Genomic DNA, 27185 nt, shown 5'->3' on the forward strand with positions numbered 1-27185 from the left:
TTTGTGGCCGGGCATGTGACAGGATGCTTCTTCAGGATCAAGCAAGAATGAAACTTATCACAGTGGTTCCTCATATCTCACCAACAAAGATTGCTTCTCCCGGTAGCAACACGTTGACTATGAGAATTTTTGCTCTCCACCTTCCTTAATTATTTTGTATGGTGTTGTTGTTTTTTTGTACAGGGTATGCTGTTACTGTAAGGGATGGAACGTTCAGCTGGGCAAGGGATCTTGAGCCAACTTTGAAAGAGTAAGAACAATGCTCAATTGTATACGCCAATATTTTCCTGCTGCTTTTGCTCATGGCACGGAGTTTCAGACACTTGCTATCTTAAGGGGAAAGAAAGAGGGGGGAAGTCAGTAAAAATTACTGTGCGCCTCCAAGTTGGTTACAGTAGCAGTATATTAGCACAGGTGCACAGAGGGGGATTTGCTGGGCTTGCTCACAGCATTCCTCTACGGAGAAAGCTGGGACATCGCACACATGCCTCTAGTGTCATAGAGGAGAGGTGGCGCGGTAGAGGCAGACTGACACACTGAGGTGGATAGCACTTGACTGCTCAGCAGCTCCCTCACATTTGTCCTCCGAGTCCCCACCTCTTTAATCCAGAGGGATGAGGAATAGAGGTGTCAAAAGGATCAGGCTGCATTGAAGAGCGTCTGGCATTAGTGAAGCTGGCCAAACTTGCAAGAATATTCCTGTTGCATAACATAAACATCTGCCAAGCACGCCCTTTAAACTTTTCATCTGCTTTTTAACACAGCTGAGGAAGTGCTTGGAAGTGGCTGGTTGCTTCCAGAGTAAAGAAAATTCAACCCAGCCATTAATATTATGTCGACTTTCAGAGAACAGGAGTTTACCCAACAGTGGTGTAAACCAGAGAGGGTTGTTAAAAGCTTTTTTTCCTGAGGCACTGGGTCAGAGTTTTGTAGGAGGTAATCAACAAGGCTGAACAGGCTCAGCAGCAGCATAAACCAAGTTCTCTAGCAAGAAAGTGCAAATCTTGTGCTAAAAATAGATTCTGGAAATTTAGTTGAGGCCCCTACCCCCAGTCAAAAGGTATGACTGAATCTGTCAAAAGCATTTGGAGTTTTACAAAATGTCTGAGGGCCTTTTCATATGACATCGCAGTGGTGTGGGAGCTGCTTTTTTGATGGCTTCATCCCATGGTATTTGCTGCATTCATGTGGCCATGTGGTCCTTGCTGCATTCATGTGGTCCTTCCTTCCTATTGCATGAATCCTTCCCATTCTCCTTAGTGGACACCAGTAGGGTAGGAAAGGACCCCTGTGATTTGCCCTGTCCATGTGGTTCGGGCTTTTCAAACAGAGCTGCAGCTGCGTGGGATGCAACTATGGAAATTAAGAACATAAAGAGAGCCCTGCTGGATCAGACCAGTGGTCCATCTAGATCAGCATTCTGTTTCACACAGCAGCCTACCCTGAAGGGCCAAATAAACAGGGCACAAAGGCCAGGACCTTCCCCTGATGTCTCCTAGCATCACGTTTCAGAGGTTTACTGCCTATGAATATGGAAGTTCCCTTTACTCTCAATGTCAAGTAGCCATTGATGAAGCTATCCTCTATGAATCTGTCTGATCCATTTTAAATCCGTATATGCTTATGGCCAACACTACCTCCACTGGCAGTGAATTCCACAATTTAATTACTCATTGAATAAATAGATGTTTCCTGTTGTCTGTTCTGTATCTATTGCCCATCAACTTGGGTGCCCCTGAATTCTAGTATTATGAGAGAGGGAGAGAAAGTCCCTCCATCCACTTTCTCCATCCAGTGCATAATTTTATAAACCTCTATCATGTCCCTTCATTGCTGCGATAATTCCTGAAAGGTCTGCCAGGAGAGGGCTAGATTGGTGATGATAAAGAAGCACTGATGGTATGGGGAGACAGGCTAGAACTCAGATGGTGGTACATAAAACTGTTTAGGGAACTTATACTGGCCAGTGGAAACCCTGCCCAAAGTTTATTTGGATATAATCCAACTTCTGTTAGCAGCTATCAATGCTATAGATATGGGGTAAGAACCAACTTCTTGAGCACTTTGAATTCCATTGATTTCACTGGCAGAGGTGAACTCATGGTTAACTCTCTCACACTGTTCCACAGCCAGTGAAAATTTCTGCTGAAGAAAAGGAAGAGAAGATTTCACCATTTCCTTCCTCCTCCTGCTGATTCTCCCCACACCTGCTATTCCTAGAGGTTCCCCATCCCCATTGGAGCAGTGTTTCAGGAGTCATTTGGGACTGCAGTGAAAAGGGGGAGGCAAGGCGGCCCAGTTCTCATGATGGAAATACCTTCCTTCAGCAGACATTTACCAAGCTGTTGAAATCCATGCAACATAAAAATGTTTAACTTTGGCTAGATTATACCCATGCTAAGGTGGGGTGAGGTTAGTTTTATAAACTGGATATATTTTTTTGAGAGTCCGGTGAACTTCCCACATTCTGCGCTGTGTGCACCAGAAAACCTAACATACAAAATACATTTAGCATTGATCAAAAAACTTTCTTTAAAAATGAGCTGAGCATTATTTGTTCGTTCAAGTTTCAACCTACTGAGCTCAAGATTTCTCAGATTCACTGGGAAGCAGTTTGCTTGAGGTTTTACAATAACTCTCCAGTTGTAGCTCTGCCAGTTCCATAGAGTACAGGCAACAACCATGAAGGCCCTTGTGTGGGTACCAATGACTGCAGTTCCCTTTAGGGGAGGGGCCATGGTTCAGTGGTAGAACATCCACTTGGTGGCAGAAGGTCATAGTTGAATCCCCGGTACCTCCAGTTTTAAAAGGATCAGGTTGTAGCTGCTGTGAAAGATCTCTACACAAGACCCCGGAGAACTTCTGCCAATCAGAACAGACTATACTGACCCTGATGGACCGATGTTCTGATAAATTAATTATATGTATTCAACTGGGGATTCCCCCAGTAAAGCTCCCTCATTTAACCCCAGAACAAGAATGGAAACATACAGATGGAGGCAGTCCAGCAGAAGCCGTGGACCATAGCTGTTCTGGGCTTTAAGGAACTTTGTGTTGGGAATGGAAACAAACTGGCAACCAATTTATTGGCATAGAATAGATGTGACATGCTCACTGCAGCCAGCCTCTGTTAAGTGTGGGAACTCAGAGTTTAGAATTAGAAATCACTGTTTAGAATTCTTGTTTAGAACCACTGTTTAGAATCAGAAATCAAAAATATCCAAATGAAGCAATTATCAAGTAAACAACTATCGGCAACTATCAAGTAAAATATACTGTGTATATAAGTTCCCATGGAGCCCTATTTTTATCCATGCCCCTTTACCATGACTTAGCCAGCATTAAAGATACACACATAATGAAGACTTAAAAGGTCACAGGTCAATTGTGCCTTGATTTTCTCTGAACTAAGTCAGGACGAGTGAGCCAGTTGGGCAGGTAACCCGGATCTGAGCTAAAGATCTCTACTGAAGGCATAAGGTCTTTTAGTGAAGGAAATGCAACAACAATACTCATCTAAGCCCATTTATTTCAAGTGGACTTAGAAGGCTAGAACTCTGCTTAGGATAGCACTATAGATCTATGTTTTTAAGGGTGGAACTAGCTTATTCTGTTTCAGATGTCATCTTAATGTGCCAAAATGGACTTAAAAAAAAAACTTTGACCCTTGCCCAAGGCACACATTATTTCCTGACAAAAAAAATCTGTGTAATATGGGTGGATCCAGGATGTGATGGGGCTACAGTCAGGTCAAACTTTTTACATGAGCGCTGTAAGGCATCAGAGTCAACTCTTGATCACCTAAGCATGTTAGCAAAACACACACACCCTGTGATGCAAATCAGCTCTGGAAATCTCTTGGTGGATTATAGTAGGAAGCCCTGTGTAGCTCATTCAAATGGGAAATCTCTCTGTTATTTCTCTACTTGGCCACTATTAGCTTCATGAGCGTTTTCCATGTCATGAGCTTCTTTCAAGCCTTCCTCTCCTGCAAGCCGTTAACACTCCAGTCAACATTCTTTATGTTCTCTCCAGCCACATGCCTAAATCTGTGTAAAGCTGATTAAACAGACTCTCTGATGGAATGTTGTGTTGAACGTCTGCCAGATCTAGTACAGCATACCACATGCAAAAATGTACCAAATGACAGAGGGCAGGCCTATTCACTACTTTATTATGAGAAATCCCAGGGGGGTAGCCATGTAAGTCTATTGCAGCAGTAGCAGATACTGTGACATCTTATAGACCTGGCAAAGTAGGCTGTAGCCCACAAAACCTTATGCCATCATATATTTGTTAATCTTTAAGGTGCCGCTGTACTATTGTTTCTGCTTTATTATATTTACATTGGCCACCACTGCTTGTGTGCAAATATTTTTATATTAGCCCAGCCTGACTCTTAATTTTTTTCTCTCTCTCCCCAGTATAAATTTGTTGGTTCCGAGCAGTTCTTTGGTTGCTGTTGTGGGTCATGTTGGCTGTGGGAAGTCTTCTCTGGTGTCAGCTCTTCTTGGTGAAATGGAAAAAATCCGAGGGGAAGCAGCTGTGAAGGTTGGTTCAGACCAACATGAAAGGACATTGAGAACTGAATAATGTGTGTGGCTTGGCCGCTAATCCACTTGTGGTTTGTGTCTAGGGCTCTGTTGCATACGTACCACAACTAGCATGGATCCAGAATGCTACCTTGAAAGATAACATCTTGTTCGGCCACCCTTATAACGAACAAAAGTACCACACTGTCTTGGAGGCATGTGCCTTGCAGCAAGATCTTGAGGTGCTTCCTGGTGGAGATCAGACTGAGATAGGTGAGAAGGTAAGGCTTTCAGTGGCAAATGTAGAGAGAAATGGCTGACCACCAGATGCTAATGACATAAGAGGAGGAAGACCACATGTCATGAAAAGACTCAAAGGTGATCTAAACCAACCATACAAAACTAGGGGGTGGGGCTTGTCATCTTACAGTGCAATCCTAAGCATCTGTGATTAGAATGACATTGTTAGTCGCTGATTTGTTGAGTAGATACCAATTGTGATTACTCAGTGGAATATGCTCACAGACATTGTTCTCAAGAATGTCTGTGTCCTCCAGACTCAGTCCTACTATTCGAAGAGAACTTGGGGACTATGCTCTGGGAGGCACTGAGTCACATTAAGCAGAGGAGGCTACCAAATAAAAAAAGAAGTGAAAAAGAGGAACAGCAAATGGGAAAGGCTAAAAATGAGGGAGGCCAGAAATGAAGGACAAAAAGAAAGTAGGGATAGAAGAGGAAAGAGGAGTTTGAGTTTTAGAAAGATGCATGGTCTGAATGCACATGATGCAGCAACCTTGCTAAAGTCAAGGTGGCCTGGGTGTGGTCATGAGGCCATGGCTCAGTGGTAGAGCATCTCCTTTGCATGCAGAAGGTTCTCAGGATCAATTTACAGTTAAAAGGATCAAATAGCAAATGATGTGAAAGACCTTCTCCTGGGGCCCTGGAGAGCTACTGCCAGTCAGAGCGGGCAGTTCTGACCCTCTCACACAAACAGAGCCACGTTATACTGAGTCAGACTTTTAGTCTACAACAGGTGCCTGTGGGCATCTTGGAATTCTGACTTGATGTGTTGGTTCAGGAATCTCCTTTGTTCAGCCATCATTTCAAAAACTTTGAACATACAACGTGATGCCATGTGGTACTGCCCAGATTATCAAGGGGGCTGTGTTCGATGCATTCACAAATCCATGCTTGACAATCTGAAGCTGCAAACCTTGCATGAGCAATGTAGTAGAATAAGTGGGTTGTTAACTAAATGGGCCTTGAGGCAGTTATTGAATATGCTGTTTGTGGGCCTGGTACTCCTATAGAATTTAAAAGCTGTAATATACTTTTCCTCCTCTTTTCCCCATCACGCAGGGCATCAATCTCTCAGGTGGCCAGCGGCAGCGAGTGAGCCTGGCACGCGCTGTGTACAGCGATGCTGATGTTTACTTGCTAGATGATCCTCTTTCAGCTGTGGATTCTCATGTAGCCAAGCACATCTTTGACAAAGTTATTGGACCAGAAGGAACACTTAAAGGAAAAGTGAGTCTATAGATATCTATTAATGTTCGGCTGTGGTAGCATAGTAGAAACTGTGATGTGACTTGTGGAATCATGAGAACAACAATTTTGCACCACGTTAAAGGTTATTCCCAACAGCACCTTAGTGGCACTACAGAACTACTGATTGGGGACTGTGCCTCGCAGCCACACTTCACTTTCTCACTGGTGTAGTGAAGGATATTTGGCATTTCCTAAACAACAGGCAGGTCCTTCTTTCCTTCTCCAGAAGGCAATCAAGATTTTTGAGGAAAGGAAGAGAAAGAAGTATATGACTATCTCTCATCCACCCCATTCTGTAGTTCCAATCCCATTGCATTTCAGTTAATGTCTCTCTTTATTTCGCCCCTTACCACGCCTGCCATTAATTTTTGATGTCCTTCCCCATTCCCTGTTGTCCTTTTGCTGATGCTTGAGAAGAAAAGTGTTGGGAAAGTCAAAAGCTAGATGTTCTTCTAATTTGTGCTTGGTTTGAGCTTATGAAGTAGCCATATACCCAGTCAAGGCATCGCTCCAGCTAGTTCAGTAGTGTCTAGATGGTTCTTTAGTGCCTCAAGCAGAAATGAGTTGTTACCAATTTCTGCTACCTCTTTTTTACCTAGAGATGCCAGGGATCGAATTTGAGACCTTCTGCATGGAAAGTCTATGGGCCGCCACTCAGCGTTGATAGTTGCTAAGGCTGCCATAGTTAAGAAAGAAGGGCATGTAGAGGGTAATAAGGTTGCTGAAATGAGCAGACGCCTGCTAAAGCATAGATGGGCTCTTAAGGAGAAACTTCTGTGTTGACTTGCATTAGTTGATGACCTTGGTTGGCTTGCTAGCAGGTTCCGCAAGCTGTCAGGTCTCTAAAGCCCCAGATAAAAGTCCCCAGACACCATTTTTCTCTTTTCTGGCATCCTGTCTGGAAGGGTAGCATTAAGCTGGCTGGGTTTTCCCCTTAGGATCTCTGAATTATGGTAGGAAATGAAAGTTCTTGTACCTTTTGAAGTATGGAATCACTGCAAAAAGAATGAAAAAATAAATGTTCAATGTAGCTTGTAAGAGGGACTTTCCATTCACCCATGATTAATTCCTGACCTCAGTATAGTTTACTAGAAGGTTCTTAGTGGGATGTAGGCAAATTACCTGTAGCGTTTTTAATGGCAGTACTTCCTTCCCATCCCCCACCCCCGTCTTCTATTGGACTGTGGGATTTTGTCTCCATGGTCTCCTCACTTGTTCTTTCGCGTTTTCTTACCTAATTCAATTCTGTTTTGTCTATAATTCTGGGCAATCATGCTTTCTTTTGTGCTTTTAATGCTTTGGCTTTTAAAAAACGTGTTGTATTTGATCAATTTCTCCCCACTTTGGCTTGACTTCTGGTAGGGCCGGGAGGGGTTCCAGCCACATTGATATTGGCTCTAAGGAATTTGGATGTTTTTACTCTGCTCTAAGGAATTTGTTTCTATTTGCTCTACTATGTACAGACATTTTACTTTGGCTTGATTCTTATCTGAGGGCAGACCCTGACATTACAAGAAACATGGTGCTGCTTCTTTCTTCCCAGTAACAGCTAGTGTAACACAATATGCACCTGTACAAAATAAATGAATAAAGTATTTCTAGGCTGTGCTCTCGACCAAATGTTTCTCAAAGTATTCTACAAAGGAGCTACTGGAAATGTTATAATGCATGATACTATGGTCGCTTATGCATGGGAGTTTTACCTGAGGTTCGTTGCTCGCTGGACCCACACAGTCTTCTTGTGAAGCTATGCACCAGCAGTCTCCAAGTTCAAAACAAGAAGCTTTTGGGTCCCCGCCCCTTGAAATGCCGCTTTGTAATTGTCTGTAGTGCTTTCTTTGAGGAAAAATCCTCCCCCCACCGGAAAAAACAGAAACAAAAGGGAGTTCCCTAAAAGGAATGGGGTGGGGAAAGAAATCCAAGCCTTGTTTCTAGATGCCTTTCTTCTGCTCAGAAAGAATTTCGAGGAAGTAGGAAGCATTTGAATCCCCGCCTCTTGACACACTGCTTTGTAATTCGCTATAGTTCTTTCTGTGAGAGAAACCTCATTCCCCCAAGTTTCCATGTCCTGCGCTTTGGCTTATGCATGGGGATTTCAAGTGGGCTGAGCTCAGGGAGATGGAAGAATTGGGTTAACAGGAAGTCCTGGGATTTGTGAGGGCTGGCAGCAAGGTCATCTCTAATAGAGGGAAAACTCATACATAACTCCAAGGAACAACCAAGACAGATGGGGGCCAACGTGAGTGAAAGTACCCATGCATAATTGACCTATGACACTGTGTGTCCATCCCTAATTCTCGCCCCCATCTCACACAATCATCTGTCAGTGGGAACAAGGAAATTGCACAGCACAATAACATCACATCACATGTTGTATTAAATATCTGGAAACTTCAGTTGGTCCAAAGTGAGATGCCCAAACTATTGTCAGGGACAAGATTCAGGGATTATATCACCCCTTGTGGAGACAGATCTGCTCTGGCTGCTGATCTGTTTTTGGGCACAATTCAAAGCATTGTTTCTTACCTTGAAGGCCCTGATAAGGCTAAGTCTGGGGTACTCGAAGGACCACTTCCTCCTTTGTTGTCAAGCCTGCTAGTTAAGATCCTCCTCTCAAACCCTACTTTTCACAGACCTGCTCGCTGAGGTGAGGCAGGAGGCAACTGGAAATGGAGCTTTTTTAGTAGCGATGTCATTCTCAGGCAGGAGTGTAGCATGCAGGCAGTAACCAGGCCGGAGGCTTGGTCTCTGGTTTCAACAACAGCAATGGGAGTACTGCGTTGTCCAGAGCCTGACACAGGCTTTTCTCTTCCCGTGGACCGGGCTAGACTAAGGTAATTAGCAGGTAAAGGAGTAGAGGCACTTACCAGCACAACCTCCCTGTTTATCAGATCAGATTTCAGCTTGCATGCCGGGGTTAACTGAGATAGCTTCAGTTGCTTGGAGCTTCTGTTTGCTTCTCTCAGTCAGTGGCCTTCAACATGTGTTGAACCCACAAGAACTCTGGAAATCTGCCTGGCCTTTTATTGCCTAGCAGTTCCAGCTTCTTCCACTCCTCCCTGATTAGGCTTAATTGACTTCTTTCTCTCTCTCAAAGCCCACCTGGCATTTTGCCTTCGTTCCCTTAATTGAATCTGGGCCCTGATTCTCTACTTTTCAACAGGCTTGGAAGAACTTGCAGGCGAGGAGTCCTGCTCTTCTTGCTGTTCTGTTTGCTTCCAGAATGAGCAGCCCTCATCCCCTGTCATGGGTCTTGGTGGCTCTGATGCCTGTTCCTGCTGTTCCAGGGTGGTCCTTGGAGGAACGGGCCCAGGTTCCCACTCCTCCTCTTCCTCAGAGGAGGAGGGCAGCTCAGGTTGGCTTACAACAAGTGACACCTTACCTTTGGAATGAGCTCCCCCTTGAAGTTTGCCTGGCACATACATTAGAAGAAGAAGAAGAGTTGGTTTTTATATGCCGACTTTCTCTGCCACTTAATGGAGAATCAAACCGGCTTACAATCACCTTCCCTCCCCCTCCCCACAACAGACGCCCTGTGAGGTAGGTGGGGCTGAGAGAGTGTGACTAACCCAAGGTCACCTAGCTGGCTTCATGTGTAGGAGTGGGGAAACAAATCCAGTTCACCAGATTAGCCTGTGCCGCTCATGTGGAGGAGAGGGGAATCAAACCCGGTTCTCCAGATCAGACTCCACGGCTCCAAACCGCCGCTTTTAACCACCACACTACGCTGGCTCTCCTTTAGGCATTACTGTCCTTTAGGCACCAGGTCAAAACATTTCTTTATTTCCAGGTTTTCAGCTGAAGGATTCCATGTTTTAAAGCTCTTTTTATAGTTTACTTCTAGCCTGAGGACTGTCTTCAATATCAGTTTAGGCTGCTGAATGTTGTTTTACTCTCTGTTTATACTCCTGGCTTGTTTTACTACTAATCATTTTTATGTCGTTATACCTATGATTGCAGTGTATGGTTTTTACTTTGAGAACTGTCTCAATCAGACAGCATACAAATTCTCTAAACAAATTTTGGGACATTACCCAAAGGAGAGGAGAAAGAAATACTCAGTTGCAGCAGTTCATATAACATCTGGTTCTGCCCTTAGCACTGTTCTTTATTGTGTCAGGATTCCCAAGATAGGACATTTGGGGTTTGGCATCAGTCTAGAGCCATAGTGATTTTCTGCACTGACAGTCAGACACCTTTCTATTTCTTTCGTATTTGTCTGGACTTTAGTTGAATCATCTGCTTTTAGCCTTCAGGGCCTCTGTCCCACTTTTACTTCATCATTCTGTGCTTTTTCCTGTTCCCTTTTCTTTTGTCTCCTTAAAATTTATGCTGTTTATTTTATTGACAAAATAGTTCATCTTCAGCAGCATTGCCTGGATTTTTTTCCTGCTCCTTTCTTTTCGCAAGAACCTCCTTCTGAGATGGCACATCTTTTTTTCAATTCCATCTTATTCTGTTCTATTGATTCTGCTTTTCCTCCTTTCACGTGTTCTATTCTAATACAGCTTCTATGTTATCTTTAATTCATAGAATGAGTGTTCATAAGCTTATTGTTTCCTTTCTTTTTGCCTTTTAATGAGATATTGTCAGTCCTCTCTTAATGCATCTTCGCTTTCTGGTTATTGTACCATTTTCTTCCATATCACGTGGCTCAGACTGACCAGGCTTTCTGTGTAAACCTCGCTTGTGTGAACCACATGCCTAGCCTATACAAGAACAACATTTTACTCATTAGTTTTGTTCACTATGGGACATTTGCAGTAGTCGTTCACTTCATGGAGAACACCCACTTCTTTAATTGTGGCCCACATTGCTGTCAAAAATTATTTTAGTTTATAGCAAGATACCTGCTGACTGCTGTATTATTTCATTTTCAGACTCGAATTTTGGTGACCCACGGCATCAACTTTTTGTCTCAGGTGGACCACATAGTTGTCATAGTGGATGGTAGAATCTCTGAAATGGGGTCCTACCAAGAGCTTTTGAATCAAAATAGGTCTTTCGCAGAGTTCCTCCATAATTATGCACCTGATGAAGATATAGAAGAAGATGAGCCGACAAGTGAGGAGTTTTTCGTTTGTCTTGGGAAGTCTTCAGTGTGGTACTCACGTCCAAAGACCATACTAGATTAAAAAAGATAAGGCTAGAGTTTAATTTTTTTTTAAGAATATGGTTGCTTATCCATACATGTAGCACTTTTGAAAATGTGGAGAGTGAGAAGGTGGTACCTCCCAGCAATGCCCAGTGTTCAGTAAAATTTCTTTTAAATGTTTATGGTAGAATTGAAATGAACTAGACCCAAAACTGCTTGAAGTTTGTCGGTTTTAGTTTCACCAGTCTTTTAGGAGAATTGGCTGCTGCAACTGGGAATTAGGATAGGAGGCAAACAATATCCCCCCCCCACATCTTTTGAGGGAGTCCATCTCTCCTCATTTCTCTTCCCACTCCTTATTACCTTTCTACAATTATCAACCCAATAATGCTGGATCAGGACAGTAGCCATAACATTAGTCACTTCCCATTGCTCTTCAAAAATAATTGTTCACCATCCATAATGGGCAAATATCTTGGCCTCTTGCCATTCCTTGGTGCACAGTGATAGTACCCATTTAGTGTGGCAGAGCTGGCATCCAGCTCTGCTTGTCAAATGGAATTGCACATTTAGTCTAAAGGCCACGAGGTCCCCTTGTTCCTCCAAAACAGCTTCTGCTCTCTTCAGTAGCTTTTCAGCACTGGTTTTCTAAGATCATCTCAGTTAAAAAAAAAAAAAAAAAGCCAAAATAAGCTGAAGATTTACTCTCCCATTTCAGTAGTGGAGGATGAGGAGGTGCTGCTTGCTGAAGATACGCTCAGCAACCACACAGATCTGGCAGACAGTGAACCAGTGACTAATGAAGTCCGCAAGCAGTTCCTGAGGTAAACCCAGAAACGGTTTTAAAGATACTATCCTGCCTGCGGAAATCATGTGTACTGCCTGATTTGGTAGCTGCCTCATCATAATTTCGTTGTTCTTTTTTCTCCCTCTCTCTCTGCTAAATTAGACAACTCAGTGTAATATCCTCAGATGGGGAATGTCCTAGCAAAATGTCGGCAAAAAGGAGGGTTTGTGATAAAAAGCCACCTGAGCCGCTTCTAGCCAAAAAAAGTCCTCCTGAGAAACTTATCCAGGCAGAAACCACAGAAACAGGAACGGTAAGGAACATGAGTCAAATGAGGGCACATTTATCCTTTAAAGTTGCTTCCTAGTTGGATATCTTAGTAAAGAAGTAAATAAGCCACAATATGAACAGAGAGATCTGATAAACATGAAAGCTTGGTCAAAGTTTGAGATCACCTTTCTAAGAAGCCTTCCTAATTGAAAATGTTTAGAAATCCCAACGTTAAGGAAATCAAGATGGGATGAAAAAGAAGCAAGATTTGAATGAGCTACCTTGTAAAATTATTGTGATAGGTGTTAGCTCTTTGAAGGACCATTGGCAAGTCAGCAAGTTGACCCCTTGTCACCCCCATTACAAAGCGGACTAACAGAACAGTGAAGAATGAGAAAGTAGACCTCATGGGCTTATCTAAGGCCCTGTAGTGTGAGACAGAGAAGTATAAGCAACCATAAGGAAATTACGAGTGATAAAAATATGATGTAGTCAGGGGCAGGTATTCCAATGGCCATCAGCAACATCGGGTATGGGGGAATGAAATATTTTTGGATTGAGTGCAAGCCATAGGTCCATGAGAAGAAAAAAAACTGCAATAAATGGTAAAAACAGGAAACCTACATTTGCAGCATGAATCCTGATGTCATGGGGCAGCAATCTGGGAAATTATATGAGAAGCTATTTGAAAGGGGAAGTACCTTCTCTATAACTGGAATGCAAGTTTATGAAGAGCTCTCATAAAAGGAAACCTATACTGGAGTGCTACCTGGTGCTTTTGAAGTAGAATGTAGATATAAGTGATACCCTTAATACTGATTTTTCTCTCTCTCTGTGGGATGCCTAGAATCCTGTTTTTCTAGACACATCTAATATGGGTTCTCCTTCTGTCTCACTGAAGAGATATGATTGGTGCTGCTAGGGTTGCCCAGAGAGGGAGGGATATAACTGCTGCCATCTCATACTATAATAATTCTATATGTGTTAGCAATGCTGCTGCTGTTGTGAACATCGTCTTTATTGCGGTCAAATTTTCTCTCTTCTGAACTGTCCACATCTGGGGTTTCTATAATGTGCTCTAGGATTTCATGTTGGTGTTTTTTCTGCTGCTGTTGTAGGCAATTTCTGCTTTCCTAGTTAACTGGAAAAATTCTGTTGCTGTTCGGTCCAGGCACCAGGTTTTTGTAATCTAAATGAAGCTTTTTTGTGTTATACCAAATTGCAGGTCAAGCTGACTGTTTTCTGGCAATACATGAAAGCTATTGGTCCCTTTGTCTCTTTATTTATATGCTTCCTATACTGCAGTCAAAATGCTGCTGCAATTGGGTCTAACGTATGGCTCAGTATTTGGACCAATGAACCTGTGGTAAATGGCACTCAGAGCAATGTGAACATGTACGTTGGAGTCTATGCTGCTCTGGGCTTCTTGCAAGGTATGACATGTATTTGCTGTATCTCCTCCATAGAAGATTCATATGCACCTTCATTCATATTCATATGAGAGTAAGTGTGGTGTAGTGGTTAAGAGTGGTGGTTTGGAGCGGTGGACTCTGATCTGGACAACCGGGTTCGATTCCCCACTCCTCCACATGAGCGGCAGACGCTAATCTGGTGAACCGGGTTGGTTTCCCCACTCCTATACTTGAAGCCAGCTGGGTGACCTTGGGCTAGTCACAGCTCTATTAAGAGCTCTCTCAGCCCCACCCATCTCACAGGGTGTCTTTTGCGGGAGGGGAAGGAAAGGTGATTGTAAGCCAGTTTGATTCTGCTTTAAGTGGTAGAGAAAGTTGGCATATAAAACCAACTCTTCTTGTTATTATTATCATTATCATTATCATCAAAGAACAGGAATAAGAAGATGACACTGTATATGCCATATGACTATAGAATATGGAATAAGCCAGTGATTCTTAAATTGTAGCTGGGGGGGGGGGGCACCGATAGCCTCTGGTTTCTGGAAACCACAGGGGAAATAACAAAGGAATATGCTGAAGAGCTAGAATATTATTTGAAGTTGCATCCATCAATTCACTGGTTGCAGTAGAAGCTTCCAAACTCTGTGCTTGGTTCTCCCCAATATCTGCATAAACTTTCTTGGGTTGTGACCACAAAGGGCAAACAAAGTATTGAGATTTCTCATGTCATCTCACTATGATAGTTCTTAAGGTTAGAAAAATGTGACGGTCTGGAAAATCAGAATCATAGTTCTGCATACAGCAAAATGTCAGTAACCAGAGCAGTGCATAAGCCTTTGCTATGCTCTAAGAATTTCTATACCTGGCACTTGATTTATTTTCCCTGTAATTAATTCTTTTATTTTAGAACACTTTTATCCTGCTCTAGGGAGATCGAGGGGACATCTCAGGCCCCATCCCTTTGACCCCCTTTGCACAGGAGGTCAGGTTGAGAGAGCGTGACAGGTCTGCAATCATCCCTGTAAAGCTTTTTGGAAGAAGGGAGGCTTGCAACTGTTTTCTACCAGGCCTAATTAAATATAAAGGTCCTATATAATAAACAGAGAAGATCTAAATTGGTTCTTGCTCATTGGGTGTTTCAAGGTTACTAGGAGAAGAAAACTGCAAACGGTGGTCCATTCACAATCTCTCCACACGTTTCTCTCCCTTGTGTGAACAGGGCTTTTTGTGCTGATCTCTTCTTTTACCCTGGCAATGGGTGGCATCAAAGCCGCTCGCATCCTCCACACAGGACTGCTGGAGAACAAGCTCCACACTCCACAGTCTTTTTATGACACAACTCCTATTGGCCGAATCATCAACCGCTTCTCTAAAGACATCTATGTGATCGATGAAGTGATACCGCCAACTATTTTGATGTTCCTTGGAACGTTCTTCAACTCCTTTTCCACAATGATTGTGATCATAGCAAGCACCCCTCTCTTTGCTGCAGTTATAATACCTCTGGCCATCGTGTACTACTTTGCCCAGGTAACAGCTGATTCTTTTTGGCTTTGGCCATTGCATTGCTTTCCTGCTCTTTATTTTTTTATATATAGAGAGTGCTAGATAGATAATGTGAGCTCTCTGTTAATGTTACTGCTTAGAGCCAGAAGACTTAAGCTGAGCAAACATAACGAGACATTCCTGTTGGGGGCCATCTTCTACTTCTTTTTATCTCTTGCTACAAGAAGATATAAACCTTGTTTCAAGAATCCTTTTCTCTCCCAGAAAAAAAGGAAACCGCTTCCGAACAACATTGCTTATGCAGTAAAGAAGGAGAAAAAAACAAGTGCTAGAAGGATTTATTTAGGCTCTGCAACTCCTTCTCCATAGACTTGTTTTGGCTGAATTGGTGAGATTATGGGATGCTGAAGACCCTGGTACAATTCTCCCCTTTGCTGTCTTCTTGTCAGACACGATCTTCCGCCATGGTGGTGTAGTCTTTTCTGTCATCCCACGAGAACTAGAATTGTCTGTATTATTATAATTTGTATTTATTTATTTGTTTATTACATTTTTTTAATCATGTCCTTCTTCCAAACAGCTCAGGGCAGCATAGGTCAATCTCTCCGTTATATTCTCACAACAATCATGTGATGTTGGTTAGACCAAGAATGTCTGACTGGTTCAAGGTCACTCAGAAAGCTTCCTGGCAGAGCGGGGATCTAAATCTCCATCCAGTAGTCTAACCACTATGCCATACTTGCTCTGAAAAGCTTGATTTATTGGGTCAGTTGGTAGACATTTCAAAAACTGGATGGGCAGGCAGATTATCTGAATTGTAGTGTCAATGCTAGTTTATGCAATGATCAAAATCAAATACTAAAGCTTGAATAAAGCTCAGATTGTGCCATGTGGCTGCAGATGGGGATTTATATATTTGCATGGTGCCCCACAAAAGTTAATTCCATCTGCCCAGAAAAGGAACATATCTCGGGAAAGGAGTTCTCCCTTTGTCTTCTTCCAAACATGTTATTTTTCTGAATGCAAGAACTGTTGCTGCAGAGGTGCATTCAAACCTCACTTGTAGCACTTGAAGTGGTGTGGTCGAGAAAATGCTTTACCACAATTCTGTTGATGTATAAACTGTCCCTAGGCTTTGACAGGTTGACAGAAAAAATCTTGGTTATGACCAGCCTTCTTTTTCTAGTAATTTTTAATTCTGAGACTGTGCTGTACTTCTGTGGTGTAATGAGTTGATAGTTCCTGTCAAATGTCTAAAATGTTTAAGTTTTATGTTTGTCTTTGTGCATTTGAACTGAATGATGGCAGCGGTTCTACGTGGCTACCTCTCGCCAGCTAAAGCGCCTGGAATCAGTTAGCAGATCCCCCGTATATTCTCATTTTTCGGAAACGGTCACAGGAGCAGGTGTCATTCGAGCTTATAGAAGAGAAAAGTCATTTATTAATATCAGTGACATGAAGGTGAATGACAATCAGAAAAGTTATTATCCCGGAATTGTAGCAAACAGGTAATAATAACTAATATTTGCTTATATATGTGTGTGTGTGTGTGAGAGAGAGAGAGAGAGAGAGATAAAACATTTTTTTCTGCTTTTCGGTTAAAAAGCTGTATTACTTACTTTTCTCTATTTTCTCATTTCCTAGGTGGCTGGGAGTTAGAGTGGAATTTGTAGGGAACTGTGTTGTATTTTTTGCGGCTCTTTTTGCTGTATTGAGTAAAGATCGTCTGACTGCTGGCCTGGTTGGTCTTTCCGTGTCCTATGCCTTGCAGGTAGGTAGAGTGAGTTTCAAAAGATAACTCATGCAAATAGTGGAAGCCGTCTCATATGGCATCCTGCCTTTCAGTGCATATTGCTCCACAGGGTAGTAGGGAAGAGACAGGAATGGATGAAAGAAATACAGGAAGAAGACAAAGAATAAGACAAAGAATAAGAGCAACTCCAATCTGAAGGCACCAGAGTGTTAATTTTGTGTATCTGTTTAATCTTTCAGTATTAAAAGCCCACAGTTCCTGGGAGCAGCAAACTAGCACTAGCTATGTTTTCTAAAACAGGAATGGATATTTGAATACAGAACATACCATCATCAGCTTATTCAAACCTATTTCTCATGCACCATTTCCCCATCTTATGTTCCCATGCCACTGGAGAGTGTATGTGAATGAGGCAGCCACACAGGCAGCGGCTTTCCTATCAGTAGCTATGTTCCTTCTGGCAGGAATGCCAGGTAGGCGGGAAACACCTATGAAATTAGTCCTGCCCCTTTGATTGCTTCATTCTCTTACACACACTCATCAGAGGCAGGAGACTGTGTAGAGGAAATTGGCTCCCAAAGTTGAAAGAAATCTTAAGGAAGAATATAACAGCAGTGCATGGGAACCCTGCTACAGAACACTAGTGCAGTGCCTCTCGCCCTGCTTAGTATCTGAGGAGAACGAACCCCACAGTAATTAACTTTATATTCAGGGTAGAGTTTCTTCAGAAGGACATTGAGTTAAGAAAAAACATATTATGGTAACCAGCTTACTATTTTCTATTGATGGCCATCTCAGCAAGGAGTTAAAGCATTAATTTCAAACCAAGAGCATGGTGTGATCAGTATTGTTTTGAAATGCAAAACCTGGACTTCAGTTTCAAAGGTCACTGATTTAGCTCACTCCAAAAGCCATGATCTTTGATGGATAAATTGCTTTGTAAAATTCTACAGCCGATGCAAGAGCATCTGGTCAGATCAGAGGAGTCTAAATATGCCTCCCAGCTTTAAAAGCTATGAATGTTGATTTGGAAGGAAGAAGCAAGCTGATTGAATCTCTATCCCTGGTAGCTGTGGGATCATACAACAGAAGTGGCAAGGTGATGAATTCTAAATGCAATGTAAGGAAGTGTAATAGCTTTGATATTTTATAATACGCCCTTAGAAAATCTCAGGCAAACTGTAGGTCGCTTTAGTTTACAGGCTCTTTGCATTCCAGTTACCTTATGGGGTTTGTAGTAAGGCTAGGTGCTGGTATACCATGTTTACATAACTGCTGCAATGTAAATGTGATTGAAGTGGTAGGGGGATGTAGGACTCTCTCCCCCCACCATGGCTTCCTCCTTGAAAACTAGGCTCCCTTATCTTTCCCAAGGAAAGGGTGGCAATAGTTTGAAAAAGAAGATGGAAGAAATATTTTAAAGACTGAAGTAGTGAAAAAGTGAAAGGGAAGTAACATAGATGGCTATAGAAGACAACCCGTTCCACAGCTTTACTCTTTATGGTTTCTGCTGGTCTCACAAGTAAAGTCAGCTATCCCATCTTACTTTTCAAGAAACTCTTGAAGATACAGGTAACATGTCTTCATCATTGCTTAGGTGACAATGGCTCTTAACTGGATGGTACGAATGACATCTGACCTGGAGACCAACATTGTGGCTGTAGAAAGAGTGAAGGAATACTCAGAGACTCCAACTGAGGTTAGTTTCCAGCGGCTTTAATTTGGGAATGTTTCTTCAGGAAGCCTAATTTTATAAAAGGTGTTTGTTCTCACATGTGAAGCTTTCATAATTTGCTCAAATTGGTTTGTAAATAGGTCCCCTAGTTTCAGTTCTGCATTAGCAGTTAAAGTACAGTATTGCTGTCTCATTGCATTTTTGTTCTCATACACAAGTTCCACTCACGTTACTGGAGGGCGTTTGGCTTGTAAACTGATTGCATACATAATATCAGTTTTACTCTCATATAAAGCAGAAGCAATGAAATAGATGTAACAAGCACAGGACCCACAAGGATTTGTGGGGAGACATGTCCTTTTTTCCTCCCCCACTAGTTCCTCCTTCAGTTTTCCTTGGTAAAGGAACATGCAAGCATTGTAACCACGTTTTTGGGGGGTAAAACAGTAATATGGCTGCCACTCAGCTAAGAAAGCAAGCAAAATAAATGTAATTAATTTTAGTCACTTCAGATAGATTATTTATTTGCTTTTCATGATTGTATCTTAAGCATTTAAATGCTAGAAATTGGGCAGGATCCAGCCAGATGAATGCACTTCGAAGTGCAGTTGATTTCATTGGGGGACGGTGGAGCACATTCTTAATTCTCTGACTGATATAAATAGAACTTAACGAGATCATTCCCTTGTGGTTAGGCAGTTACCTATCTGAAGATTAGTTGAAAAACATTTACATTTGTGAGCAAATTTATTCGTTGAATGTATTTCATTCTGCTTAATGGACAGATATATGCAACTTGAAAGCTTGCATGTTCCCCTATCAACAGGAAACAGATACAGTAAAAGTTACTTATTTTGTATCTCTGATAACATTAGCAGGCTCTCCCATGGCCATTTCTGCTTATGAAAGCAGTGTGTGTGTGGGGGGGTGGAGGCTGAAGCTCCTCTTCCCCCTGCAGCATGCTGCTCAGCAAAATTGGGCCCCAGAGTACTTGAGAACATTAGTTCCCTGATGTCAGGTCTGTCGGTAAATGGTCTGGGGAACCTCAACCCACTTAGAGGCAGACATAAACATCTAGTTTGCTCCTAAGTCCAGAGACAAAAGTCACTGGGATACTGCTTAGAATGGGTACTAATTAGACCTGAAACGCATTATATTCAGTAGCAGAGCCGCATATGTTTAGATTGTGATGTGTATATTCAAAGTAAATTGAAGAAAAAATTAATCATGTTGTTTAAAATAACGCTACAAACATGCAGTGTAAATAAAAAATCTCACATGAACATATGAAGCTGTCTTATACTGAGTTAGGCCGTTGGTTTGGTTTGGCATGGCCTGCTCTGATTGGCAGTGGCTCTTCAGAACTCTTAGGTAAAAGTCATTCACATTACCTACTACCAGCATGGTGTAGTTTTCAAGAGCAGTGGTTTGGGCAGTGGACTCTGATCTGCAGAACTGGGTTTGATTTCCCACTCCTCCACATGAGCAGCAGACGTTAATCTGGTGAACCGGCTTGGATTCCCTACTCCTACACATGAAGCCAGCTGGGTGACCTTGGGCTAGTCACAGCATTCTTAGAGCTGTCAGCCCCACCTACCTCACAGGGTGTCTGTGGTGGGGAGGGGAAGGGAAGGTGATTGTAAGCCAGTTTGATTCTTCCTTAAGTGGCAGAGAAAGTTGGCGTATCAAAACCAACTCTTCTTATTTCAGCACCATCCTAAGCAGAGTTATACTTTTGTTCTTTTGGACCTAGAATGATGTAAACTCTGCTTAGGACGGGCACTTCTTTTAGCCAGAGGGGTCAGGGACTAAATGTGAAGCTTCCTGCATGTAAATCAGGTGCCTCAGCCACAGCCCCTCTTGTGTTAATTTTTGAGGGAGGTTTTATTCAACTATCCTTGAACTGTAATATATCTTAAAGCTTAACACAATATTTGTAACCATTTTGCTCCTGTAGGCTCCTTGGATAATTGAAGACAAAAGACCACCAGAAGACTGGCCCACCCAGGGACAAGTGCAGTTTGCAAACTATTCTGTAAGGTACAGGAAAGGCTTGGACTTGGTGCTGAAGGACATCAGCCTAGATGTGAAAGGTGGAGAAAAGGTATAATTATAGAACAGCTGCTTCAGTCTTCAGCATCATATGGTGCATTTATCTGCACTGGCTTCTTATGCATCTACAGATTCTTTTAAAATATATATATTATATTATGGATATTATGTGGATCATGAAACAACTCTGTAACCATTTCTTCACATGTCTTCTTGGTATTAGTGGTGTTGAAAATGTAGATGGAGTGGACCCCTTTTGTCTCATCAGGGTCTTGCAATGTAACCACTGAAAAGCGAAGGCTGTCATTTATCATGTGCAAGGATTGTTCTGTGACGGCACCAGTGCGTGCAAGAATTTGATTTTAGCCCATGCTTTCATCTGTCTGAATTGCTAATTGATGACTACCATGTGGAACTCAACTCTGCATGGGCTGATTTGGTTATGTGAGGTCCCTTTGATCTTGCCATTTTTGCTGCATACGTGTGTGTGGAGGGGAGGTTCTCACTATCATCACTTTCCCAAAGTCAGTGACTTTGTAAAGAGGAAGACTTTGGGGATCATGGAGAGGCCTGGTTACAAGCTATAAAACATAATACATGCAGTGTGGTGTAATGGTTAAGAGCAGTGGTTTGGAGTGGTAGACGCTTATCTGGAGAACCGGGTTTGATTCCCCACTCCTCCACATGAGCAGCGGACACTAATTTGGTGAACTGGATTTGTTTCCCCACTCTTCCACAGGAAGCCTGCTGGGTGACCTTGACCCAGTCACAGTTCTCTCCGAACTCTCTCAGCCCCACCTATCTCACAAGGTGTCTGTTGTGGGGAGGGGAAGGGAAGGTGATTGTAAGCCAGTTTGATTCTCCCTTAAGTGGTAGAGAAAGTCGTCATATAAAAACCAACTCTTCCTCTTCTTCCCTTTCTTCTTATTTTCACTTTGGCAAGTAATCATGTGCTTCAAGTGTTTGTGTAAACTGGGCCCTGGAAGTATCAATTAGTTACAGGAGCATCAGCTTGTGAATTGCTTCCTCTCTTTGCTCTTTGATTCTAGCATCTCTGTTTTCCCTACTGTTTCTCCTCCAGGAGCAACCAGTATAGTTCTTTCATGAATAATAACAGCATTCACATGAAATACCAAGCTAAAGAAAAAAAAATTTACTTGTGTACTGTAGTCTGAACAAGCCTTACATTCTCATGTGTCAGAGACTGCAAAAAGTCATCTTATTTTCTCCTGGAGCCGTTACCTGAGTTTTCACTGTCCTGTGTTCCTGACTCTCCAAATGTATTAATTAGGTTGGGATTGTTGGAAGAACTGGAGCTGGCAAGTCTTCTATGACACTCTGCCTCTTTAGGATCCTAGAAGCTGCAAAAGGGGAAATACTGATTGATGGGGTGAAAATCTCAGAGATGGGCCTTCACGATTTGCGATCAAAGCTGACTATCATTCCTCAGGTAAGTCAGCACCTGTATCATGGGTGAGTCATTGGACTTGGGTTCACAAGGCAAACTGCCATGTCGTGTGTGCAACATTTGAAGTGCAAGTAGGTCAGACTGTGTATCCAGGACAAGTACAGCATGACCTTACTCTGCAACCGGTGTTTTTTGCCCCAGAATAAATATAAACAGGAAATCAAGGGGAAAAGTTCAACGGGGAAAAAAGCAACATTTTGCTGCTTGCCTGTTTACTAGCCAGATCAGGCCAATAGATCTTTAATTTATCTAGCTCTATAACATTCATGCACACAAGAAGCTGCCTTATACTGGAGAGCCAGTGTGGTGTAGTGGTTTGGAGTGGTGGACTGATCTGGAGAACCGGGTTTGATTCCCCACTCCTCCACATGAATGGCGGAGGCTAATCTGGTGAACCGGGTTGGTTTCCCCGCTCCTACACACGAAGCCAGCTGGGTGGCCGTGGGCAAGTCATGCTCTCTCAGCCTCACCCACCTCACAGGGTGTCTGTTGTGGGGAGGGGAAGGGAAGGCGATTGTAAGCCGGTTTGATTCTGCCTTAAGTGGTACAGAAAGTCGGCATATAAAAACCAACTCTTCTTCTTATACTGAATCAGACCCTTAGTCCATCAAAGTCAATATTGTCTACTCAGACCGGCAGCCGCTCTCCGGGGTCTCAGGCAGAAGTCTTTCACTTCACCTGCTTTCACTTCACCTCCTTGCCTAGTCCCTTTTAACTGGAGATGCCGGGGATTGAACCTGGGACTTTCTGCATACCAAGCAGATGCTCTACCACTGAGCCACAGGTAGTTTCATCTCTCTGTTGCTGCAGCCTAACATCCCCTGTTTACCTTGTGGTCTCTTGACATTTTCTATTCTGGAATTTTTTTAGTGGTGGATGACTTAACCATGTTCCTGAACTGTACTGTGTTACTTTTGACCAGGATCCTGTTCTTTTTTCTGGAACACTCCGAATGAATTTGGATCCATTTAATAAATATTCCGAGGAAGAAATATGGAGAGCTCTTGAACTGTCCCATTTGGACAGGTTTGTCAGCAGCCAGCCAACCAAGCTGGATTTCGAATGTTCTGAAGGAGGAGAAAATCTCAGGCAAGTGACGTTCTGTTAAAGCAATACAAGCGCCCTGCCAGAGAATGGCTGATGACACGAAAAAGGTGTGGAAAACTGAGCCCCCGGCCCCATGGCATTTGGCCTTTCCACCTTGAGTAGCCACCTGGTCACAGTACCTCAATGGCCATAGAAGCTACAGCTGGCACAATTTCTCTGCTATGCAGCTTATACACGTGCCACTGCCATGTCACATTGCATGCTTGCCAGGGGCAGGCTGGCCCGTTAACTTGCCAGGAAAGTTCTCGGCGGGCTGCTGCCCTGGAGACCATTGGTAGGCAGGAGAAAGCTGAGACAACTGGCTCCTGTGGTTTTGCAGAGTAGGATTGCCAGGTCCCTCTTCACCACCGGTGGGAGGTTTTTGGGGTGGAGCCTGAGGAGGGCGGGATTTGGGGAGGGAAGGTACTTCAATGCCGTAGAGTCCAATTGCCAAAGTGGCCATTTTCTCCAGGTGAACTGATCTTTATCGGCTGGAGATCAGTTGTAATAGCGGGAGATCTCCAGCTAGTACCTGGAGGTTGGCAACCCTACCGCAGAGACTGCACAATGTGAGCAGTACCTGCATCTCTGCCAGCAGCACAAGGCCCACTTAACTCAGCTGTTTTAGTATTCCAGCCCACCCCTAAGCCCTTCCTTCTCCCAGTAACCCCAGCCCTACTTTCCTGTGTCCTGGAGACTGAGGGTGTTTGCACAGGGATTTCTTTCTTTGCCATAGACTTACTATGACAGAGTGGGTGTCAGCATGAGTTTAGGTTCTAAAACATGCTACATTTTATTTAATTTATGCATGTATTTATATGGTACACATTTAGCAGCTCTCCCCCATATAAAATACAACTTTGGTTTCTTTAAAAAATATATTTTTATAAATAATAAAATTTAACAAAATCACGGGAAGCACAATTATGCAAAAGAAATTAATTATTGATAGTACTAGCTTTTTAAAGGGCTGTTATTAAATCAGTATATATAAAAACAGAAGTATTACAAAATTAAGATCAAAACTTTAAAATATATACGACGTACCCAAATATTGTTAATATTGGTTGGTCTACATGAATAATAGCAACAAACAGTAAAGGCAAAAATAGCGTTAGGCAAAGATGAGAACCCATTTCGAGAAAAACAAGCCGACTGTCTATAGAAGAATGAAAGGACTACCATTAATATTAGAGGACCTGACTCAATGTTCTTAATGTGTAACTGAGTTGAGTTGGAATAAGATCTGTTTATTAGCCTAGTAGCTTTATTTACCATTCTCTGTTTGCCTTTTGGTTACTTGTGAGCGCCAAGACCTCCCATATATTGAGAGTTTTAAGGTCTCCTCCTCCTTGTAAATCCCTATTAGATGAACTACATCTCCTAGAAAGTGAACTGTCCTCTTCATAGTAGTTTTTTTTTTGGGGGGGGGGGAGCTTACTATTTTCACAAAGCAGTTGTTTTGGAACTGCTGAGGCCATGTTGATAATGGCCAGGCTGGAAATCCTCCTTGAACGTGACTCACTTGCAGTGTCCACTGACCTGGTCCCTTCACTGAAAATATTTTCCACTTCTTGACCAAGTCTCATATCACTGTCTATAATGTATCTGACAAACCATTGAATTGTCTTAAAAAAAACCCATCTGAATACATCATTCGGAACCCAACTCAATGTGTACATGGCTGCAGCCAACCCACAGTCCCTCCTTCCCCCTACGGTAATCTTCAGAAAATGCAATACTGTACTTGATGCCCTGTGTTCAGTGTTCCCTTGTCTCTCCTCTGGGGGGTTGGCTGCCCCTTGCAAGGAGTGGGGAATGCGGGATGTGATGTGATCATGTGGCACGCTTCTTTTTCTAAATGTTCTTAGGAAAGCGGCACAGAGGATGCAGGTTGGCAGCAGCCACACATTCTCCATTTTAAGTCTGCTGGAGTCATTCATTAGAGTCAGAACTTTCTAAATGCAATGGCTTTGAAATCCCCTTTGATTGAAAAGCTTTTCGTCTGTTTTCCAGCGTCGGCCAAAGGCAGCTTGTTTGTCTGGCAAGGGCTCTCCTCCGCAAAACAAGGATCCTTATTCTGGATGAAGCCACTGCAGCAATTGACCTTGAGACCGATGATCTCATTCAGATGACAATAAGAACACAGTTTGAAGACTGTACTGTGCTAACGATAGCACACAGGCTAAATACTATAATGGATTATACAAGGTAAGGGATTTCGTATTGGCAAATACGTAGTGTGTACTTCATGTCTCTCCCCCCTCCATTAATGAAGTGTGTGTGTTGAGCATATAGGACTGTGTCTTATAAGTTACTTACTTCCCGCCTTAAAATAGGTACTCTGTTGAATTTTAGACTATATAATTAATCCCACTGTCATGCCAGTAAAGAGGCTTTTGTCCTGTTTTGGGAACATGTCTTTTGAAGACCAGTTGACTTACCTGTGTTAGATCAACCAATTCATATCTGATGCAGGTTTTTACTGGCAGAGAGGAAGTATGCCATCCAGTCAAGAATGTCAAACTTGGGGTGTGACTGTACCAGCTGTCTTCCTGGGATATATTTGGCATCAGTTTGTTCTGTATCCTGCTTGAAATTGGTGATTAGAGGTGCGCTTGCTGGGTTTAGTGCAAGTCCTTCCTCTAAAGAATTACTCGGCTCCCTGGTGATGTTTCAAAGAATATCTGGATAGTCAGATTGCCCACCTACTCATGAGTAGGGTTTCTGGCTGGGAAGGGTTTCACTCAAGTGGTAGGCTGAAATCCGGGCAACAGATCCACTCCTAGCACTTTAACTATTGCATTATTTGGCAGGCTGAGGGTGCTTACTGAGAAGTCATTTTCTTGTGCTGTTTTGTAGGTGCACAGTCTGCGTCAGCCTCGATAAAAAATTCACTCAAAATAACCTAGCAGAGCCAATCTGTTATTATCACTTAATTTATGCATGCCGTTTATATTATATGCCATTTATATCAGAGCTTCCTTCCATTATGGAGCCAAAGGCAGCCTCTGTTTTTTTTCCTGAGCAGTTGGAGGAGGGGGGTTGTTTTGGGATATGGGCAAGGGGAGAACCCTCCGTGCCTCGTTGCTGTGGACCCAATCCTATGGCTACATTTGAGCGTAAATTGTTATGTCGGGTCAACCACAGATTGCCACATGTAGTTTGGTATTTTTCTGAAATGAATTTTCCCTCTTGTTTTGCAGAGTCCTTGTTCTAGACAAAGGAAAAATTGCTGAATTTGACACGCCTTCAAGACTTGTAGCATCCAGAGGGATCTTCTATGGTATGGCCAAAGATGCTGGATTGGCATAACAGGACAGCTGCTATAGATCACTGAAGGACTGTTTATTTCCCCCCCTGCGGAGCAATACCTGAATGTACTGTACTGTTCCAGAGCAGCATTTCTACCAGATTATGGAGATAAAGGAGTAAAATGTTTCATACATCTGGGGCAGCCAGAAAAAATAATTTTATATTTTTAAAGTATTTTATACATACCAAAGTGGGGTGTTTTTTTTTGTAATTGACATCCTCTCAAGAAACTGGATGGGTGGATGCAGTGTACGTGTATGCATAAGCACTTAACCGTATTCTGTTTTATTGCTAGTAAATGACAGCTAGTGATACAGTGCATTGGAGTCTTATTCTTCTGGGTCAATTTTCTACTAAATGTAAAGAATCAGAATGATGTTGCTGTGGTGCTGGTTCCAAGATTAAGCAAGGAGAAATTTAAATTTTATTTTATTTTAAAATAAGTGTCCTACTTTGACAAACGTCCCCAATGGCTTACAGCATTCATAGATCATTTTCCCCCTCACACATCATACTAACTGTATTATAAAACAGGAAAATTAAAAAAAATAAAACCAATAAAAACAACAAATACCCTACAACAGGGAGGCAGTACTTATGTTAGCACTCAGCAGCCTGCAGTTTAAAAGCCTGGCAGAAAGGAAGGTTTTCATAGCTTTCCTATATGGGTCTGTGGAATGGAT

General features: G+C 42.6%; 1 protein-coding gene across 1 annotated transcript in view; it reads left to right on the forward strand.

Annotated features, from left to right (window-relative positions):
* ABCC3 (ATP binding cassette subfamily C member 3) overlaps positions 1-26814 on the forward strand; it is a 100236-nt gene extending 73422 nt beyond the window's left edge. Inside the window, exons 15-31 of the mRNA XM_056848510.1 lie at positions 184-250; positions 4425-4551; positions 4637-4813; positions 5892-6059; positions 10961-11144; positions 11894-11999; positions 12125-12275; positions 13458-13665; positions 14867-15177; positions 16462-16661; positions 16798-16924; positions 18504-18605; positions 20539-20685; positions 21925-22083; positions 23024-23190; positions 25204-25398; positions 26394-26814. Of these exons, the coding sequence (XP_056704488.1) occupies positions 184-250; positions 4425-4551; positions 4637-4813; positions 5892-6059; positions 10961-11144; positions 11894-11999; positions 12125-12275; positions 13458-13665; positions 14867-15177; positions 16462-16661; positions 16798-16924; positions 18504-18605; positions 20539-20685; positions 21925-22083; positions 23024-23190; positions 25204-25398; positions 26394-26502 (2705 nt within the window). The 3' untranslated portion in view covers positions 26503-26814. The remainder of the gene's footprint in view (positions 1-183; positions 251-4424; positions 4552-4636; positions 4814-5891; positions 6060-10960; positions 11145-11893; positions 12000-12124; positions 12276-13457; positions 13666-14866; positions 15178-16461; positions 16662-16797; positions 16925-18503; positions 18606-20538; positions 20686-21924; positions 22084-23023; positions 23191-25203; positions 25399-26393) is intronic.
* The last annotated feature ends 371 nt before the right edge of the window (positions 26815-27185 follow it).

This window comes from Euleptes europaea, chromosome 1, assembly GCF_029931775.1.
Source record: "Euleptes europaea isolate rEulEur1 chromosome 1, rEulEur1.hap1, whole genome shotgun sequence".
Taxonomy (NCBI): domain Eukaryota; kingdom Metazoa; phylum Chordata; class Lepidosauria; order Squamata; family Sphaerodactylidae; genus Euleptes; species Euleptes europaea.